The 20,782-nt window shown below is 50.6% G+C and overlaps 1 protein-coding gene across 1 annotated transcript; it reads right to left on the bottom strand.

Moving 5' to 3' along the window:
* Nucleotides 1–217: 217 nt before the first annotated feature.
* Nucleotides 218–20,599, bottom strand: LOC142907092 (uncharacterized). The gene is made up of 5 exons (XM_076056125.1): nucleotides 20,369–20,599; nucleotides 18,870–18,987; nucleotides 14,458–14,585; nucleotides 8,541–8,732; nucleotides 218–7,310 (listed from the first exon to the last, which is right to left on the bottom strand). Exon 5 carries the CDS (start codon nucleotides 7,264–7,266, stop codon nucleotides 2,557–2,559), a length of 4,710 nt encoding a protein of 1,569 aa, XP_075912240.1. The 5' UTR covers nucleotides 7,267–7,310; nucleotides 8,541–8,732; nucleotides 14,458–14,585; nucleotides 18,870–18,987; nucleotides 20,369–20,599; the 3' UTR covers nucleotides 218–2,556.
* Between the last annotated feature and the right edge of the window lie 183 nt (nucleotides 20,600–20,782).

Raw genomic sequence — 20,782 nt, forward strand, 5'->3', positions numbered from 1 at the left:
GCCCCGCCCTGCGCCCTCTCTCTCACCGATCCTCGATCCACCTCGTCCGATCGCACCGCATCCCCCCCCCACCTCTTCATCCTCTTCACCTCTTTCCTTCCACTCGCATCACTCGCCACCTCCTGACCCCCCCCTCGCCCCCCCCACACAATTGTCCTGTCGTCTCTCAACATGACCAAACCACACCGGGGACTTCTCTCTCTCTCATCTCGGATTTCTACCACCTCGACTCAACCTCGCACGTCTTCATTTCTCACCCCCGTGCCCTCCCTGATTAGACACCAGCACCCACGGCAACATCCTCATCTCTGTCATCTCTACCGTCTTGAGTTGTTGTGGTAGATATTACAACGCGCGTGGTCTATACGATCGGGTCTCAAGGTACTGTGCCTAGACAGCTGCGACACACACACACACACTGCGGTATGAGTAGCACTCTGTATTGAATAACTATAACACGAATACAGTCGTAGCAATGATTTAGCGCAGTGGGTTCTCAACCGGCGGTGGTATGGACGGCACCCCTGGGGGTTACAAGCGGGCAATGTCCCAGGGGGGTACGCGAGGTGATTTATAAATGTGTGGAATTGTATCGTGCGCGGGCGAGTCAATATAAAATAACGAAGTGCAAACGGTAACCTAGAAAGATATAAACGACCTTCCTAAACTCACTGTCAATGTTGGTTTGCAAGAGTAGCCGGCAATCGCTAACCAACGATGCCACGCGTTCAGCGGCGTTCGTCGAAATGCTTTTCGGCATTCGTTCGCAGTTGCTTAGCTACTTGAGGATTCAACTCGCGTAATAAGACACATCCGTTTAGATATCGACGTTCAGTGTTCGTAACGTTCATTTTACCTCGCAACCACGTTGGGTCAGGCAAGGCGTGGGGGAGGAAGGGGGGGAGTTACCACTCGGATGAAATAAAATTCAACAACGGGGATCACAAGTAGCGAGACGAGGTGGAGAACGACCGCCGATATTAACCTCTGATTTTAATCGCCGATTTTAACCACTGATTTTAATCGCCGATTTTAACCGCCGATTTTAACCGCCGATTTTAACCGCCGATTTTAACCGCCGATTTTAACCACTGATTTTAATCGCCGATTTTAATCGCCGATTTTAACCACTGATTTTAATCGCCGATTTTAAGCAGATTTTAATCGCCAAATTTAACCACCGATTTTAATCGCTGATTTTAACCATTAATTTTAATCGCCGATTTTAACCACCGATTTTAACCGCCGATTTTAACCACCGATTTTAATCGCCGATTTTAACCAGTGATTTTTATCGCCGATTTTAAGCAGATTTTAATCGCCGATTTTAACCACCGATTTTAATCGCCGATTTTAACCACCGATTTTAACCGCCGATTTTAACCACCGATTTTAATCGCCGATTTTAACCACCGATTTTAATCGCCGATTTTAACCAGTGATTTTTATCGCCGATTTTAAGCAGATTTTAATCGCCGATTTTAACCACCGATTTTAATCGCCGATTTTAACCACCGATTTTAACCGCCGATTTTAACCACCGATTTTAATCGCCGATTTTAACCACCGATTTTAATCGCCGATTTTAACCAGTGATTTTTATCGCCGATTTTAAGCAGATTTTAATCGCCGATTTTAACCACCGATTTTAATCGCCGATTTTAACCACCGATTTTAACCGCCGATTTTAACCACCGATTTTAATCGCCGATTTTAACCACTGATTTTAACCGCCGATTTTAACCAGTGATTTTAATCGCCGATGTTAGCGCACGGGGTTGGTTGCTGGCTCGGTTGCGTTGTTTCACCGCCCCAATCTCGCACGGTGATGACGCGTTGGGAAGAAGTCGCCCACCCACCTGATCAGTCATTCAGCTACCCACTCACTAACTCAACCACCCATCCACTCACTCACCTACCCACACAATAATTAACTCACTCAACTCCCTCTCCATTCACTCTCATATCCACTCAATATACTCACTCAACCACCCATTAATTCACTCACCTACCCACTCATTAATATACTCAGCCACCCATCCATGCACTTACCTACCCACTAATTAATTAAATCAACCACCCATCCATTCACTCACCCGCACCACACATTCGCTCACCCATTCAATCGTAAGTTCATGTGCTATGGGTGCCATCGTTCCTATATCGTAGGGTGATTATCACCACCAATGAAGGCACTGCTGCTGCTGCTGTGTTTCCCTGCTGAGAGGGGGGATGTCGGAGAGTGCGTGGTGGGGCGCGGAGTGAGATGAAAGGTAGGAGAGTGTGTGGAGGGGAGTGGAGTGGAGTGAGACAAGGCAGTGGCGGGTTCATGGAGATGTTAAAGATGGTGGGACCTCTGCAACATATTTCCACTTCTCGTGCACGACATTCCGAACTCATCTCCTCACCCATCTCCTCCTGGGCCTCCGCCATCCACTCCGCAACTCATCTCCCATCTCCCCGGTCTTCTGTGGCCGCTCCACCTCCTCCCTCTTCCACACTGCATCTGCACGATTTCACTCCTGTACCACCTAGGCCTCCTCCATCTCAAGCAGCTCAAAGTCCTTTTTGATGAGATGGAGACATTGCTTCATCCACACCTCCTCCTCCTCCTCCATCGGCAGCCCCTCCAGCCAGGCCCTCCTTCAACTCCGCCGCCGCCTCCTTGACCCCCGCCTTCCGGCCACGAGCCGGCACCCCTCGCGCCCTCCGGCCCGGCACGACGGGCGCCGCGTACGGCGAGCGGCCCCTCCATTCGGCGAGGGCGGCCGTGAGCGAGTCCGGCAGCGGGCGGCCGGCCCTCCTCAGCGCCTTCCTTTCGTCGGTGCCGGGTCGCCGCGCGCGTGGCCACGCGCTGCCCGAGCGCCGGGTGCCCGCCGCTCCTCCTCCTCCGGCTCCCCGCGCCCGCATCTTGAATGGCGGAGCGCTGTAGGGCGAGCAGCGTACCAGACGGCGCCGGGACTGGAGGCTGCTGCTGTTGTTGCTGGAAGACTGCTGCTGGTGGTGGTTGCGATGATGCTGCTGGTGCTGCTGGTGGTGGTGATGTTGATAGACGTCGAAGCCGTTCGGGAGCTGTGGCGGGACCCTGCGGTAGGACCGGTGAGCGTCCTCGCCGCCGGGGAGGGCGGCCGTACCGCTCCTGGACGTCTCATCATCGTCGTTGTCCTCCTCACCGTGGCCATCGTTCCTCGGGGTTAAACCGGCAAACCGGGGGCCCGCATCCGCCTGCAGGCCTCTGCACATCTGCTGGCGCCCGGAGAATTCTTCGACGTCAGAGTCGAGGCGGCCGCGCTTCGCTGTGCCGTCGCCTGGCACCGTCCACGTGACGCCACCACCGACGACGCTCTCTCGGTCGCCCTCAAAACCCACGACCGCCGACCGCCGACCGTCGGCAAAGCTTCCTTGCTCCGTGGCCTCGCCTTCTCCCTTCAGCCTTCTCCCGCTCTTCTTCTGTTTCTTGGCGCCGCCGCGATCGGCCCTCATGCGGCTTTCCTCCGCCTCTCCCCGTCGATCGGAACTTCGTTCGGGGCGCCTCGAGAAGCCATCGCTTGTCGCGTCGACGCCCCCTTCCAGCCGCGACGGTTCAACACCCCCCGGGGCCTCCCGATGAACTTCCCCGGCGTCCCGAGGCCCGGGGCTCCGTCCCGTCGAACCATCGCTCGGCTTTCCTCTCCGATTGCCGACGCGCCTCTTCAAATGTCGGTCTCTGCCACTGGGCTCCGAATCTCGACCTTCATCGTCCGTCCGCCGGCCTTCCACTTCCAGATTCCGATCCCGTCCATCTCCGTTTATCAAACTCGGTTCCTCATCAGCCTCTTTAGACGTTTGACCTTTGCTCTCGGGTTGAGATTGCGGATCAGGAGGTGAACCTTGGCCTTTAGAGGTTCGGTTTGCATCGTGGATTTCGGTCTCGCGGTTTGACTGGCCAGTCTCTGACTGCCACTCGTTTCGGCCACGCTTTCCGTGGCCTTTCCCTGAACGTCCGTCTGCAGGCCTCTGTCCATCTGTAGGCCTCTGTCCATCTGCAGGCCTCTGCCCATCTGTAGGCCGCTGCCCATCTGCAGGTCTCTGCCCATCTGCAGGCCTTTGCCCATCTGTAGGCCTCTGCCCATTTACAGGCCTCTGTACGTCTGGTGGCCTGTGTCTGTCTGCAGGCCTCTGCCCATCTGCAGGCCTCTGTCCATCTGCAGGCCTCTGCCCATCTGTATGCCTCTTCCCATCTGTATGCCTCTGCCCATCTGTAGGCCTCTGCCCATCTGTAGGCCTCTGCCCGTCTGCAGGCCTCTGCCCATCTGTAGGCCTCTGCCCATCTGTAGGCCTCTGCCCATCTGTAGGCCTCTGTCCATCTGCAGGCCTCTGCCCATCTGTAGGCCTCTGCCCATCTGTAGGCCTCTGCCCGTCTGCAGGCCTCTGCCCATCTGTAGGCCTCTGCCCATCTGTAGGCCTCTGCCCATCTGTAGGCCTCTGTCCATCTGCAGGCCTCTGCCCATCTGTAGGCCTCTGCCCATCTGTAGGCCTCTGCCCGTCTGCAGGCCTCTGCCCATCTGTAGGCCTCTGCCCATCTGTAGGCCTCTGCCCATCTGCAGGCCTCTGTCCATCTGCAGGCCTCTGCCCATCTGTAGGCCTCTGCCCATCTGTAGGCCTCTGCCCGTCTGCAGGCCTCTGCCCATCTGTAGGCCTCTGCCCATCTGTAGGCCTCTGCCCATCTGCAGGCCTCTGTCCATCTGCAGGCCTCTGCCCATCTGTAGGCCTCTGCCCATCTGCAGGCCTCTGCCCATCTGCAGGCCTCTGCCCATCTGTAGGCCTCTGTCCATCTGCAGGCCTCTGCCCATCTGTAGGCCTCTGCCCATCTGCAGGCCTCTGGCCGTCTGCAGGCCTCTGTCCGTCTGGTGGCCTGTTTCCGGAGGTGCTGTCTTGCCCATAATTTACGCTCTGGCCTAAAACATCTTGAGCCGAAATTCCCGACACTTGGCGTCGCTGTAAGCTTTGTGTCTCTGTCTGGTGAGCTTGATTCTGGCCGTCGGAGTGTGGGTTCTGACCGCGGCTCTTCGCGTCGCGCTCTAAGCTCTGTGGAGCCGGGCTTAGGCCTGACCCCAAACCTCCATGCTTATCGTCTGAACTCTTAACTTTGGCGTTTGATTCTGGACTATTATCTCCATCACCCCTTTCTGATCTTTGACCTTTGCGTCCACGCTTCGGACTCTGACTTTTGCGTCTACCCTCTGAACCTTTAGCCGCACCGCTTTGGTTTGATTTCTGACCTCTAGCGCTGAGTTCAATGCCATCGCCCTTGTGACCTCTATGTAAACTCTGACCTTCCGGGTCAGGCTCAGAGTCATTACCTTCGTAGCCGACTGCTGCATTTTCACTAGCTCTGTTGCGCTCTGAACTCTGAATCTTGCCGCTCGGATTCAGACCCTGTTCTCCGTTGGTACGGTCTGAACTGCGACCTTGTCGTTCGTCGTGAGCTCTTCGACGTTGAGATGAACTCTGACCCCCGTGTTTAACCTCTGAACCGCCGCCCCCGCCTTCGAATTCCAAATGACAACCATCCATGGGAATTCTGTCCTGATTGGCCAAAAGTGCTTCACCTTTGACCCCTGCCCTCCCGTGACCCGTCTCAACAACTGCCGAGCGATTCACCTTCAAGTCCATGCCTGCCTGCGACCCCGCGACCTCTCCAACGCCGCCAGATGCCATCGCCCTCCAACCCTTACTCCCATCGGTTGAGCCTCTCGTTGTCGTAACACCCACCTGCTGCTCACGACCTCCGACCTCTGAACCCCTCCCGCCTTCCGCACTTTTCTCATGTCCGAGGTCAGATCCACGACCTTTGCTCTGCGACCTCATCATGGCGCCGCCATCGCTGGGGTGATCGTCACCGGCCATCGCGGGTTCGCGACTCGGGCCGCCGTCTGCTGCGGAGCCGCAGGTCCCGGTCGCCCCTTCCCTCCGATCTCCAACGGACGTTGCGGCTGCCAAGGCCGTCGCACCGCCGGCCGTGTCGTGCAATCCTTCGTCGGCCTTTCTGCAGCTCTTGTGGACACCTTTAGCCACGGTGTCATCCTTGGTGTTACCACCACCGTCGTCGCTACCACCACGGCCACCACTGCTGCCACCAGCTTCTCCACCACCGCCACCACCGTCATGACCGCCGTCACCACTGCCACCATCTCCACCACCACCACCACCACCACGACCACCGATACCACCACCGTCACTGCCACCATCTCCTCCACCACCACGACCACCGCTACCACCACCGTCACTGCCACCATCTCCTCCACCACCACGACCACCGTCACTGCCACCATCTCCTCCACCACCACGACCGCCGCTACCACCACCGTCGCTGCCACCATCTCCTCCACCACCACGACCACCGCTACCACCACCGTCACTGCCACCATCTCCTCCACCACCACGACCGCCGCTACCGCCACTGCCGCCACCTCCACCACCACTACCATCGTCAACACCACCACTACCTCCACTACCGCCAATACCACTTCCGCTACCACCATCACCACCACCGCCACCCCTCTCCGGGTCCCCTCGGCCTCCGTCGTCTCGGCCCGGCAACCCGCGGGGAGACCTCCGCCGGCCACCCTCCAAGTGCCCCCTCACGCCCGGAGCGTTGAGCGACCGCCCTCCTCCCCGCTCCGATCGGTGCCCGTTGGCGGTGGCGGCAGCGGCCCCATCCCCCGTCCCCTGCCAGCCCAGCCCCGCGTCTCGTCTTCGCGGCGTCACCCCTCCTTCTCCTCCTCGTTGGGGCGACTCCCGTTCGCCGGCCAACTTCTCTCCCGCGCCGCCAGGGACCGCCGACTCTCCGGCGGTCGCGGCGGTGACGGAGGAGGAGGAGACGGACACCGAGGGATTCTTCTTCTCATTCTTCTGAGGGCCGCGGGAATCGGAATCCGCCGTGGCCGTTCTGCCCGGTGAGCGGTGAAGAGGAGGGGTTTTGGTGTCGGACAACGGAGCGGACGCGGGGCTCTTGCCGCCGCTGCTGGTTGTGCCCCCGCCGTTCCCGGGCCTGGCGCTGCTGCTGCTGCTGCCCGTGGAGTTGGTGGTGCCGGTGTTGGTGGTGGTGGCGGTGTTGGCGGTGGAGATCGCGGCTGAGGCCGCCGATGAGTTCTTGCGGCGGAGCGGCGGGAGCCCGCGGGCGCCGCTGGACCCCGTGGGCGGCACGGGGTGGGCGACGACGGTGAGCGGCACGGGGTGAGCGACGACGGTGAGCGGCATCTCAACTGGGGTGAGCGGCGGCATCGTCCCCAGCCTCCCTCCGCTCTCAGACGAGACATTTGGGGCACCTGCAACAGCCCGTTACAATACGTACATCAGATAGGCATAGTCCGATACAATACGTACATCAGATGGGCATAGTCCGTTCTAGACTTGAAGTTTTTGTGACTGCAAGGATCCATACTCTTTGGTTCTTTAGGTAAAGTCACGTAGTAGGTATAAAATAAATTAAATCACGACGTTTCGGGCGCAACACAAGCGTCCGTCATCAGGTGGGGACAACCACAGCAAGAAACACATTGCTGAAGTGGGCCTACTGTTTGACTGGTGACGATTTCACCAATGTGTTTCTTGCTGTGGTTGTCCCCACCTGATGTCGGACGCTTGTGTTGCGCCCGAAACGTCGTGATTTAATTTATTTTATACCTACTACGTGACTTTACCTAAAGAACCAAAGAATATAGGCATAGCCTGTTCCAATACGTACAGCAGATAGGCATAGCCTGTTACAATACGTACAGCAGATAGGCATAGCCCGTTACCAGTGACGTGCGGTGAGATAAATGGCTGGAGAGGTACTGGCTAGTTTCAGAGCCAGATTCACACACGGAGGGGGGCGTGGCCTCACGGAGGGGGCGTGGCCTCACGGAGGGGGCGTGGCCTCACGGAGGGGGGCGTGTTAGACACGTCCCCCTCAGTGAGGTAGATGTGAAAGCTGCCTCCCCTGGTGCTTTTTCATTGCAGTTTTATGTCGAGACCAGCGAGCCTAAATATCTTTATGATATAAAGATATTTGTATAAAGTTTATACACATACGTGAAATAAGTTATCTGGAGTATGGAAGGCCATAACATGAAATGAAGGGGTCTACAAACATTACATTGGTGACATGAGATAGTAACAGGCACGTGCTTATTGCCCACGCTCCATCCAGTTACTGAGGGGTTGCGCAATCAGAGGTGAGGCTGAGCTCGTCGCTGCCTCACCTCTCGTCTCTTTCCTCTATTTTCAGCGGAGCTCCGCAAATTTGGCGATTTTGACTGTAAAAATGATTGGAATCGTACAGAAATGACATTTATAACACAGATCAGTGGACAAATATTAACATTGATTTTATTTTCATTGGAGAATGACAGGTGAGGCTCTGCCTCCCCTGACCGCATGTCCCTGCCCTTTACAACACATACCGCAGATACGCATAGCCTGTCAAAATACTAGATGAAGGTTAGGGACTGCTGACGATTCCTATGGAAGTTCGGGATCGAAATGAAGGGACCGCGGCAATCTGCTGTACCTACTTGCGTCGTCGGCGGCGGCGCGAGCAGACGATGAGGCCGGGGTGGACCACGGCGCCGCACGGAGCGCGGAGTGCGGAGCGGCGCCTCCGGCTCCCCCACGCTCGGCCTCATCCAGTCCCGGCTCCACCGCCTTGGACTCCCGCTTGCTCCTCCACAGCAGCAGGAGCAGCAGCAGGAGCAGCAGCAGCAGGGCTGGGCGGGAGGGGGGTGGAGTCAGAATCAGAATATCTGTTACAACAGGAGGACCACTGATGAGCTATGAAGCTGTTTTAGTGCAGATGCTCATTAGGGGCACAGGGTCAGAACGTGAAAGCAACAACAACAACAAACGCTATACGCAAACACGATTGGGCAGAGGTCAGGGAAAGGTCAGGAAGACAAGGGTCATTACCCGGTGGTGTTAACGATTGAGGGCCGTGGTTGTGATGACTGCCCAAGCTCTGCCAGTCCTCTATTTATTGAGATGTTTTCAGCTGATTTAATGATTCATTCATTTCGTTTGTGGAGCCAGCTAGGCAGGGTTGGGCAAATCTCAGCCCACGTTTCACACTCTCTGTTTATATGAGTCTCAATGTATCTCTACGTATCTCTATGAGTCTCTATGTATCTCTATGAGTGTCTATGTATCTCTGAGTCTTTATGTAGCTCTATGGGTCTCTATGTATCTCTATGGGTCTCTATGTATCTCTATGAGTCTCTATGTATCTCTATGTCTCTATGTATCTCTATGGGTCTCTATGTATCTCTGAGTCTCTATGTATCTCTATGAGTCTCTATGTATCTCTATGAGTCTTTATGTAGCTCTATGAGTCTCTATGTATCTCTATGAGTGTCTATGTATCTCTATGAGTCTCTATATATCGCTATGTCTCTATGTATCTCTATGAGTGTCTATGTATCTCTATGAGTCTCTATGTATCTCTATGGGTCTCTATGTATCTCTACGTGTCTCTATGTATCTCTATGAGTCTCTATGTATCTCTTGAGTCTCTATGTATCTCTATGTGTCTCTATGTATCTCTATGAGTCTCTATGTATCTCTATGAGTCTCTATGTATCTATATGAGTCTCTATGTATCTCTATGTGTCTCTATGTATCTCTATGAGTCTCTATGTATCTCTATGAGTCTCTATGTATCTCTATGTGTCTCTATGTATCTCTGTGTCTCTATGTATCTCTGTGTCTCTATGTATCTCTATGAGTCTCTATGTATCTCTATGAGTCTCTATGTATCTCTATGGGTATCTATGTATCTCTATGGGTCTCTGCATTTTGTATTTGACAAAAAACTTTTTTTAATTTTAACAGGTCCCTGCAGGGTGGGCTGGTAGGAACATTGGAATTTTGCGCAATTTTATGACATTGTTACGTAAAATTGTGCAAATTGACAGCGTCTTCCCACCATTTTGCCCTCAAAATCGTTGAGGGTTCTTCGGACAAATTAACCTCTGTAGAGGAATGGAATGGTGAAATCCTTATTGACTGAAATCTGCTCATTTTGGAGCAATGTATCATAAAATCGTTAAGGGCTGGGCCGAAAAATGACAATTGCATTTAAAAAAAGGGGATGGACGGACGGACACATTAATCTATTGCAGGCTGGTACACTCAGTTTACAACTTCGTTCCTACCAGTAAAAGGTAAGGCTCTTTTTCCGAAGCGACCTGGCCACAAATGATAGCTCAACAAAGTGGCTCATCATCATCATCATCACGTGTAAATTTACAGCAGCAGCGAAACCATTTAGAAGCTTGACGTTGAGTCTAAATGCGGAGGGTAAAACTGGAGGACGGGAGAAAAAAACACGCGAGCAGGGGTAGAGAGACGCAAACTCCAGGGTCGGGATTGAACCCAACGACCTCCTGCACACCAAGTGAGGGAGATAACATCTCAGCCACGACGGCACTCCATTTGAATGGCTTGACGATGACGATCACCAAGGGTGTTGTTCTCATTATTTACCACTGCTACTACTCATAACAATTACGGAAAAAAAAAGTTTCCATTTGCTTGAACTTCTGAGTAACCGAGCGCTGCCTTGAAGAGGCCCGCTTGAAGCGTTCCCTGTGGGCCATTTAGCGGCTGCCTAAGACAACAATTGCCTCTCCAGAGCCCTGTGGAGAGTGGGGGTCTCTCTCTGGCTCTCTGTGCGAGCCACTGCACCTCGTCACAGCTGTTAGCCGCACGGGAGAGCACTTGGCCCCGAACATTGGGCGCGTGTGTCTTTGTATACACGCGCTTGTGTGTGGGTGTGTGTCTTTGTATACACGCGCTTGTGTGTGGGTGTGTGTCTTTGTATACACGCGCTTGTGTGTGGGTGTGTGTGTCTTTGTATACACGCGCTTGTGTGTGGGTGTGTGTGTCTTTGTATACACGCGCTTGTGTGTGTGGGTGTGTGTCTTTGTATACACGTGCTTGTGTGTGGGTGTGTGTCTTTGTATATACACGTGCTTGTGTGTGGGTGTGTGTCTTTGTATACACGCGCTTGTGTGTGGGTGTGTGTCTTTGTATACACGTGCTTGTGTGTGGGTATGTGTCTTTGTATACACGTGCTTGTGTGTGGGTGTGTGTCTTTGTATACACGTGCTTGTGTGTGGGTGTGTGTCTTTGTATACACGTGCTTGTGTGTGGGTGTGTGTCTTTGTATACACGTGCTTGTGTGTGGGTGTGTGTCTTTGTATACACGCGCTTGTGTGTGGGTGTGTGTCTTTGTATACACGCGCTTGTGTGTGGGTGTGTGTGTCTTTGTATACACGCGCTTGTGTGTGTGGGCGTGTGTCTTTGTATACACGTGCTTGTGTGTGGGTGTGTGTCTTTGTATATACACGTGCTTGTGTGTGGGTGTGTGTCTTTGTATACACGTGCTTGTGTGTGGGTGTGTGTCTTTGTATACACGCGCTTGTGTGTGGGTGTGTGTCTTTGTATACACGCGCTTGTGTGTGGGTGTGTGTCTTTGTATACACGTGCTTGTGTGTGGGTGTGTGTCTTTGTATACACGTGCTTGTGTGTGGGTGTGTGTCTTTGTATACACGCGCTTGTGTGTGGGTGTGTGTCTTTGTATACACGTGCTTGTGTGTGTGTGTGTGTCTTTGTATACACGCGCTTGTGTGTGGGTGTGTGTCTTTGTATACACGCGCTTGTGTGTGGGTGTGTGTCTTTGTATACACGTGCTTGTGTGTGGGTGTGTGTCTTTGTATACACGTGCTTGTGTGTGGGTGTGTGTCTTTGTATACACGTGCTTGTGTGTGGGTGTGTGTCTTTGTATACACGCGCTTGTGTGTGGGTGTGTGTCTTTGTATACACGTGCTTGTGTGTGGGTGTGTGTCTTTGTATACACGTGCTTGTGTGTGGGTGTGTGTCTTTGTATACACGTGCTTGTGTGTGGGTGTATGTCTTTGTATACACGTGCTTGTGTGTGGGTGTGTGTCTTTGTATACACGTGCTTGTGTGTGGGTGTGTGTCTTTGTATACACGCGCTTGTGTGTGGGTGTGTGTCTTTGTATACACGTGCTTGTGTGTGTCTTTGTATACACGCGCTTGTGTGTGGGTGTGTGTCTTTGTATACACGCGCTTGTGTGTGGGTGTGTGTCTTTGTATACACGTGCTTGTGTGTGGGTGTGTGTGTCTTTGTATACACGCGCTTGTGTGTGGGTGTGTGTCTTTGTATACACGTGCTTGTGTGTGGGTGTGTGTCTTTGTATACACGTGCTTGTGTGTGGGTGTGTGTCTTTGTATACACGTGCTTGTGTGTGGGTGTGTGTCTTTGTATACACGTGCTTGTGTGTGGGTGTGCGTCTCTCCGTGTGTGTGTGTGGGTGTGCGTCTCTCCGTGCGTGTGTGTGGGTGTGCGTCTCTCCGTGTGTGTGTGTGCGTCTCTCTGTGCGTGTGTGTGGGTGTGCGTCTCTCCGTGTGCGTGGGTGTGCGTCTCTCCGTGCGTGTGTGTGGGTGTGCGTCTCTCCGTGCATGTGTGTGGGTGTGCGTCTCTCCGTGCGTGTGTGTGGGTGTGCGTCTCTCCGTGCGTGTGCGTGGGTGTGCGTCTCTCCGTGCGTGTGTGTGGGTGTGTGTCTCTCCGTGAGTGTGTGTGGGTGTGCGTCTCTCCGTGCGTGTGTGTGGGTGTGCGTCTCTCCGTGCGTGTGTGTGGGTGTGCGTCTCTCCGTGCGTGTGTGTGGGTGTGCGTCTCTCCGTGCGTGTGCGTGGGTGTGCGTCTCTCCGTGCGTGTGTGTGGGTGTGTGTCTCTCCGTGAGTGTGTGTGGGTGTGCGTCTCTCCGTGCGTGTGTGTGGGTGTGCGTCTCTCCGTGCGTGTGTGTGGGTGTGCGTCTCTCCGTGCGTGTGGTAGTGCAGCAGCGGTTAGCCCATTGCGCCATGAACCCGACGACCCGGGTTCGATTCCCACTCACGGCCACCAACATCGGTGGCGATTATCGGAACCGGTCCTGGGCCTCCCCTAGGTCGACTCAGCCTCAAATGAGTACCTGGTACGGTGTGTCGTAAATATCGCCGCTGGGGATACAAAGGCGGCCGGGCACGATGGTGCTGGCCACCCACCCCCTCGTGTGCCACAGTGCCGGTCTCGCTAAAAGCACTTGCCCCAACAGTCTGCAGAGGCTACCCGGGGGATCTTTGCCTTTGCGAGTCTAACTCAAGTCATGGACGTGTGCCTCTCAAAGGCCCCCTTAGGGTCACGCGTTCCTCCCTCTCAAAACAAACGCACTCCGCTCGGCACACGGCCGTAGTGAAACCAAGCCAGCGAAACACGGCCATTATGCGAGTGAGAGAGTGTTTGCGTGCCTATCAAACCGTAATCGTCACCTCCACCACCACCATCAACCACCACTACGTACCGACACATTTACACCCACAGTGGGCGCTGTTAAGGAAATCCCGCAGGGAGCAGCTGCCACCGGTGCTGCCCCGAGGCCACAGACCACACAGCAGCACCAACATCACCCCTCTACTAGTAGCAGACTGCACAGGGGAAGCTGCCACTGGGGGTGCCCCTAGGCTGGACCACATAGCAGGAATCAGAATATGTATTTTTTTCTGGAGAAATCAAACGAGATATAAAGATATTTTTACACAGATGTCCAGTAGACAGGTTTTTAATCATAGCCTTCCCCAAGCAGAAGACGGACAGCTGTCACTGGGGGTGCCCCTAGGCTGGACCACACAGCAGGAATCTGAATATGTATTTTTTTCTGGAGAAATCAAACGAGATATGAAGATATTTTTACACAGATGTACAGTAGACAGGTTTTTAATCATAGCCTTCCCCAAGCAGAAGACGGACAGCTGCCACTGGGGGTGCCCCTAGGTTGGACCACACAGCAGGAATCAGAATATGTATTTTTTTCTGGAGAAATCAAACGAGATATGAAGATATTTTTACACAGATGTCCAGTAGACAGGTTTTTAATCATAGCCTTCCCCAACCAAAAGACGGACAGCTGTCACTGGGGGTGCCCCTAGGCTGGACCACACAGCAGGAATCAGAATATGTATTTTTTTCTGGAGAAATCAAACGAGATATGAAGATATTTTTACACAGATGTCCAGTAGACAGGTTTTTAATCATAGCCTTCCCCAAGCAGAAGACGGACAGCTGTCACTGGGGGTGCCCCTAGGCTGGACCACACAGCAGGAATCAGAATATGTATTTTTTTCTGGAGAAATCAAACGAGATATAAAGATATTTTTACACAGATGTCCAGTAGACAGGTTTTTAATCATAGCCTTCCCCAAGCAGAAGATGGACAGCTGTCACTGGGGGTGCCCCTAGACTATGGACCACACACCAGGAGAACGATCATGATGGACGATGATGACGGTGATGACGGTAATGACGACGACGACGATAATGATGACGACGAGAAAGACGACGATGATGACGACGACGACGGTCGTTGAACCTGCCCTTACCCAGAATGCCGAGCAGCGTCCCGATGAGCACCCAGAGAGTGTCTGCGGGCAGCCTCGCCGCGTCGGAGGGGACGGACGCCGACTCGTCGGGACACCGGAAGTCCGTCACGTTCACCACCGGGGTTGACCTGCGCAGGGCGAGAGGTCACGGTCACGACCTCCCCTCCGCCCGACACCCCCCGCGGGTAGAGGTCAACGTATATGGACTCTTTACATTATGAGACCTCCTTTCCAGTAACAAGACATAGTAATAGGTTTGACCCTTTTAACAGCAGTGGGGACTAGGCTCTAAAGAAAGCCGTCTCAGGTGTGGACCAATCAAATTCAAGGGCAGTGCATATTATTATCAGAGTTGTCTTTTTGTTTGCGTTTTGACTGCTTGTGTTGTGGTTATTGCAGACACGATGCCTTGAATAAAGGTGTCAGTTTTTGTGCCAGTTAAAAGGGTGAAACCTATCACTATGTTTGTGGACTCGCCGCACGGTGAACTTCTTTCACACCGCGCTAATTGCAGGTGCGGGGGACGGACAACAAACTAAACAACAACAAGAAGCAGTTCTAAAGATACGAGTTGAGTGGTGTAGTGTATAGTGTAGTGTATAGTGTATAGTGTGGTGTATAGTGTAGTGTATAGTGTGGTGTAAAGTGTGGTGTATAGTGTGGTGTATAGTGTAGTGTATAGTGTGGTGTATAGTGTGGTGTATAGTAGTGTATAGTGTGGTGTGTAGTGTAGTGTATAGTGTGGTGTGTAGTGTAGTGTATAGTGTAGTGTATAGTGTGGTGTATAGTATGGTGTATAGTGTAGTGTATAGTGTAGTATATAGTGTGCTGTATAGTATGGTGTATAGTAGTGTATAGTGTAGTGTATAGTGTAGTGTATAGTGTAGTGTATAGTGTGGTGTAAAGTGTGATGTATAGTGTAGTGTATAGTGTGGTGTATAGTGTAGTGTATAGTGTAGTGTATAGTGTAGTGTATAGTGTAGTGATAGTGTGGTGTAAAGTGTAGTGTATAGTGTGGTGTAAAGTGTAGTGTATAGTGTAGTGTAGTAGTGTAGTATAGTGTAGTGTATAGTGAAGTGTATAGTGTAGTGTATAGTGTGGTGTAAAGTGTAGTGTATAGTGTGGTGTATAGTAGTGTATAGTGTAGTGTATAGTGTGGTGTATAGTAGTGTATAGTGTAGTGTATAGTGTGGTGTATAGTGTAGTGCATAGTAGTGTATAGTGTATAGTGTAGTGTATAGTGTGGTGTATAGTGTGGTGTATAGTGTGGTGTGTAGTGTATAGTGTAGTGTATAGTGTAGTGTGTAGTGTAGTGTATAGTGTAGTGTATAGTGTGGTGTATAGTATGGTGTATAGTGTAGTGTATAGTGTAGTATATAGTGTGGTGTATAGTATGGTGTATAGTAGTGTATAGTGTAGTGTATAGTGTAGTGTATAGTGTAGTGTATAGTGTGGTGTAAAGTGTGATGTATAGTGTAGTGTATAGTGTGGTGTATAGTGTAGTGTATAGTGTGGTGTAAAGTGTGATGTATAGTGTAGTGTATAGTGTGGTGTATAGTGTAGTGTATAGTGTAGTGTATAGTGTAGTGTATAGTGTAGTGATAGTGTGGTGTAAAGTGTAGTGTATAGTGTGGTGTATAGTGTAGTGTATAGTGTAGTGTAGTAGTGTAGTATAGTGTAGTGTATAGTGTAGTGTATAGTGTAGTGTATAGTGTGGTGTAAAGTGTAGTGTATAGTGTAGTGTATAGTGTGGTGTATAGTAGTGTATAGTGTAGTGTATAGTGTGGTGTATAGTAGTGTATAGTGTAGTGTATAGTGTGGTGTATAGTGTAGTGCATAGTAGTGTATAGTGTAGTGTATAGTGTAGTGTATAGTGTGGTGTATAGTGTGGTGTATAGTGTGGTGTGTAGTGTATAGTGTAGTGTATAGTGTAGTGTATAGTGTGGTGTATAGTATGGTGTATAGTGTAGTGTATAGTGTAGTATATAGTGTGGTGTATAGTATGGTGTATAGTGTAGTGTATAGTGTAGTGTATAGTGTAGTGTATAGTGTAGTGTATAGTGTGGTGTAAAGTGTGATGTATAGTGTGGTGTATAGTGTAGTGTATAGTGTAGTGTATAGTGTAGTGTGTAGTGTAGTGATAGTGTGGTGTAAAGTGTAGTGTATAGTGTGGTGTATAGTGTAGTGTATAGTGTAGTGTAGTAGTGTAGTATAGTGTAGTGTATAGTGTAGTGTATAGTGTAGTGTATAGTGTAGTGTATAGTGTGGTGTATAGTAGTGTATAGTGTAGTGTATAGTGTGGTGTATAGTAGTGTATAGTGTAGTGTATAGTGTGGTGTATAGTGTAGTGCATAGTAGTGTATAGTGTAGTGTATAGTGTAGTGTATAGTGTAGTGTATAGTGTGGTGTATAGTGTGGTGTATAGTGTGGTGTGTAGTGTATAGTGTAGTGTATAGTGTAGTGTGTAGTGTAGTGTATAGTGTAGTGTATAGTGTGGTGTATAGTATGGTGTATAGTGTAGTGTATAGTGTAGTATATAGTGTGGTGTATAGTATGGTGTATAGTAGTGTATAGTGTAGTGTATAGTGTAGTGTATAGTGTAGTGTATAGTGTGGTGTAAAGTGTGATGTATAGTGTAGTGTATAGTGTGGTGTATAGTGTAGTGTATAGTGTGGTGTAAAGTGTGATGTATAGTGTAGTGTATAGTGTGGTGTATAGTGTAGTGTATAGTGTAGTGTATAGTGTAGTGTATAGTGTGGTGTAAAGTGTAGTGTATAGTGTGGTGTATAGTGTAGTGTATAGTGTAGTGTAGTAGTGTAGTATAGTGTAGTGTATAGTGTAGTGTATAGTGTGGTGTAAAGTGTAGTGTATAGTGTAGTGTATAGTGTGGTGTATAGTAGTGTATAGTGTAGTGTATAGTGTGGTGTATAGTAGTGTATAGTGTAGTGTATAGTGTGGTGTATAGTGTAGTGCATAGTAGTGTATAGTGTAGTGTATAGTGTAGTGTATAGTGTGGTGTATAGTGTGGTGTGTAGTGTATAGTGTAGTGTATAGTGTAGTGTGTAGTGTAGTGTATAGTGTAGTGTATAGTGTGGTGTATAGTATGGTGTATAGTGTAGTGTATAGTGTAGTATATAGTGTGGTGTATAGTATGGTGTATAGTAGTGTATAGTGTAGTGTATAGTGTAGTGTATAGTGTAGTGTATAGTGTGGTGTAAAGTGTGATGTATAGTGTAGTGTATAGTGTGGTGTATAGTGTAGTGTATAGTGTAGTGTATAGTGTAGTGATAGTGTGGTGTAAAGTGTAGTGTATAGTGTGGTGTATAGTGTAGTGTATAGTGTAGTGTAGTAGTGTAGTATAGTGTAGTGTATAGTGTAGTGTATAGTGTAGTGTATAGTGTGGTGTAAAGTGTAGTGTATAGTGTAGTGTATAGTGTGGTGTATAGTAGTGTATAGTGTAGTGTATAGTGTGGTGTATAGTAGTGTATAGTGTAGTGTATAGTGGGGTGTATAGTGGGGTGTATAGTGTAGTGCATAGTAGTGTATAGTGTAGTGTATAGTGTAGTGTATAGTGTGGTGTATAGTGTGGTGTATAGTGTGGTGTGTAGTGTATAGTGTAGTGTATAGTGTAGTGTATAGCGTGGTGTATAGTGTGGTGTATAGTGTGGTGTGTAGTGTATAGTGTAGTGTATAGTGTAGTGTATAGTAGTGTATAGTGTAGTGTATAGCGTGGTGTATAGTGTGGTGTATAGTGTGGTGTGTAGTGTATAGTGTAGTGTATAGTGTAGTGTATAGTGGTGTATAGTGTAGTGTATAGTGTGGTGTGTAGTGTAGTGTATAGTAGTGTATAGTGTAGTGTATAGCATGGTGTATAGTGTAGTGTATAGTAGTGTATAGTGTAGTGTATAGTGTAGTGTATAGTGTAGTGTATAGTGTGGTGTAAAGTGCAGTGTATAGTGTATAGTAGTGTATAGTGTAGCGTATAGCGTGGTGTGTAGTGTATAGTGTAGTGTATAGTGTAGTGTATAGTAGTGTATAGTGTAGTGTATAGCGTGGTGTGTAGTGTATAGTAGTGTATAGTGTAGTGTATAGTGTAGTGTATAGTGTAGTGTATAGTGTATAGTAGTGTATAGTGTAGTGTATAGTGTAGTGTATAGTGTAGTGTATAGTAGTGTATAGTGTAGTGTATAGTGTAGTGTATAGTGTAGTGTATAGTAGTGTATAGTGTAGTGTATAGTGTAGTGTATAGTGTAGTGTATAGTAGTGTATAGTGTAGTGTATAGCGTGGTGTGTAGTGCGGTGCCGGCAGCCTTCACAGGCACTGCTCGCTAACAGCGCTTGCAGCCGACAGCCTGTTACTGGCGGGGGTGGTGCGGGGGGGTCTTTGTCTACGTGTGGTTCCGTGGGGGCACCGGAGGTCAGCAGGAAGGCTGCACAGAAGTTGCAGGGCATCGGTGATGATGGGCCCCAACTCCTCGCTTGAGTTTCCTCCTCCTCCTCCTCCACCTCCATCGCGCCTGGCAGCTTCAACTACAAAGAGACAAAAGTCCCGCCGCCCGTGTGGCCGCTCACAGACTGTTGGGGCAAGAACTCTCAGCGAGCAGAAGCGCCTACGAAGGCCGGCACTGTGCCACTTATCGCGCCAGGCATTCATTTAATGCAAGCAAGAACGTTCACTCTGTTACAACGTGGAACGTTTACCCTGTTATAACACGGAACGTTCACCCTGTTATAACGCGGAACGTTCACTCTGTTACAACGTGGAACGTTTACTCTGTTACAACGTGGAACGGTCACCCTGTTATAACGTGGAACGTTCACCCTGTTACAACGTGGAACGTTCACTGTTACAACGTGGAACAAGCACTCTGTTATAACACGAAACGTTCAGCCTGTTATAACGTGGAACAATCACTCTGTTACAACGTGGAACGTTCACCCTGTTACAACGTGGAACGTTCACCCTGTTACAACGTGGAACGTTCACCCTGTTACAACGTGGAACATTCACCCTGTTACAACGTGGAACATTCACCCTGTTACAACGTGCAACGTTCACCCTGTTACAACGTGGAACATTCACCCTGTTACAACGTGGAACGTTCACTCTGTTATAACGCGGAACGTTCACTCTGTTACAACGTGGAACGTTCACTCTGTTATAACGTGGAACGATCACTCTGTTATAACGTGGAACGATCACTCTGTTACAACGTGGAACGATCACTCTGTTATAACGTGGAACATTCACCCTGTTACAACGTGGAACGTTCACCCTGTTACAACGTGGAACATTCACCCTGTTACAACGTGGAACGTTCCCCCTGTTACAACGTGGAACGTTCACCCTGTTACAACGTGGAACGTTCACTCTGTTACAACGTGGAACAAGCACTCTGTTACAACGCAGAACGTTCACTCTGTTACAACGCAGAACGTTCACTCTGTTATAACGTGGAACGTTCACTCTGTTACAACGTGGAACGATCACCCTGTTACAACACGGAACGTTCAGCCTGTTATAACGTGGAACGTTCACCCTGTTACAACGTGGAACGTTCACTCTGTTACAACGTGGAACGATCACCCTGTTACAACACGGAACGTTCAGCCTGTTATAACGTGGAATGTCCACTCTGTTACAACACGGCAGACGCGTCGTTATCATGCGGTTTCTGAGCGGTCGACGGACGAACTACTTTCTTGAGCTGCGCAGCTGAGCGGTACAGTGATACAGTACGCGGAAGGATACAGCAACGCAGTGGTGGCGCACCCTCAGTTATTAGTCCCGCCATCTCACTGCGTGGTGTGCGAGGTGGTAGTAGCAGTACATCGTAACCTCACCGAACTTTATCGCTTGCCACGACACACCACCAGCGCGCTCAGCAAGGACCCGCTGCGCCCGCATTACCATCCTGCGTCGATGACGGCGCCGTGGACGACGACAACGACAACGATGAGTTCTTGAGCCACAGCACAAACTCCTGCAGGCGACAGGAGCAGTCCCAGGGGTTCCCGTGGAGTCTCACGGAGCCGGGCCCAGCCAGGCCCCAGTCAGCGCCGGGCCCGAGCTGAGAGAGGCGGTTGTGGGACAGGTCCAGGTGGGAGCGCAGGCTCAGGCCTGTGGAGGGGCAGGAGGGGCAGGCCAGGGTGGGGGAGGCGTGGAGAGATACACAGAAATATGGAGATGGATACAAAGACCGTCAGCACCTCCACCACCATCAGCACCACCTCCACCATCAGCACCACCACCTCCATAAGCATCACCTCCACCATCAGCACCACCACCTCCATAAGCATCACCTCCACAATCAGCACCACCTCT

Source organism: Petromyzon marinus, chromosome 74 (genome assembly GCF_048934315.1).
Source record: "Petromyzon marinus isolate PM22_M1 ecotype Great Lakes invasive population chromosome 74, UKy_Petmar_22M1.pri1.0, whole genome shotgun sequence".
NCBI classification, from domain to species: Eukaryota; Metazoa; Chordata; class Hyperoartia; order Petromyzontiformes; family Petromyzontidae; genus Petromyzon; species Petromyzon marinus.

Bases quoted from the DNA above. Each gene is read 5' to 3' on its own strand.
- LOC142907092 (XM_076056125.1), bottom strand. From the start codon at position 7,266: ATGCCGCCGCTCACCCCAGTTGAGATGCCGCTCACCGTCGTCGCTCAC.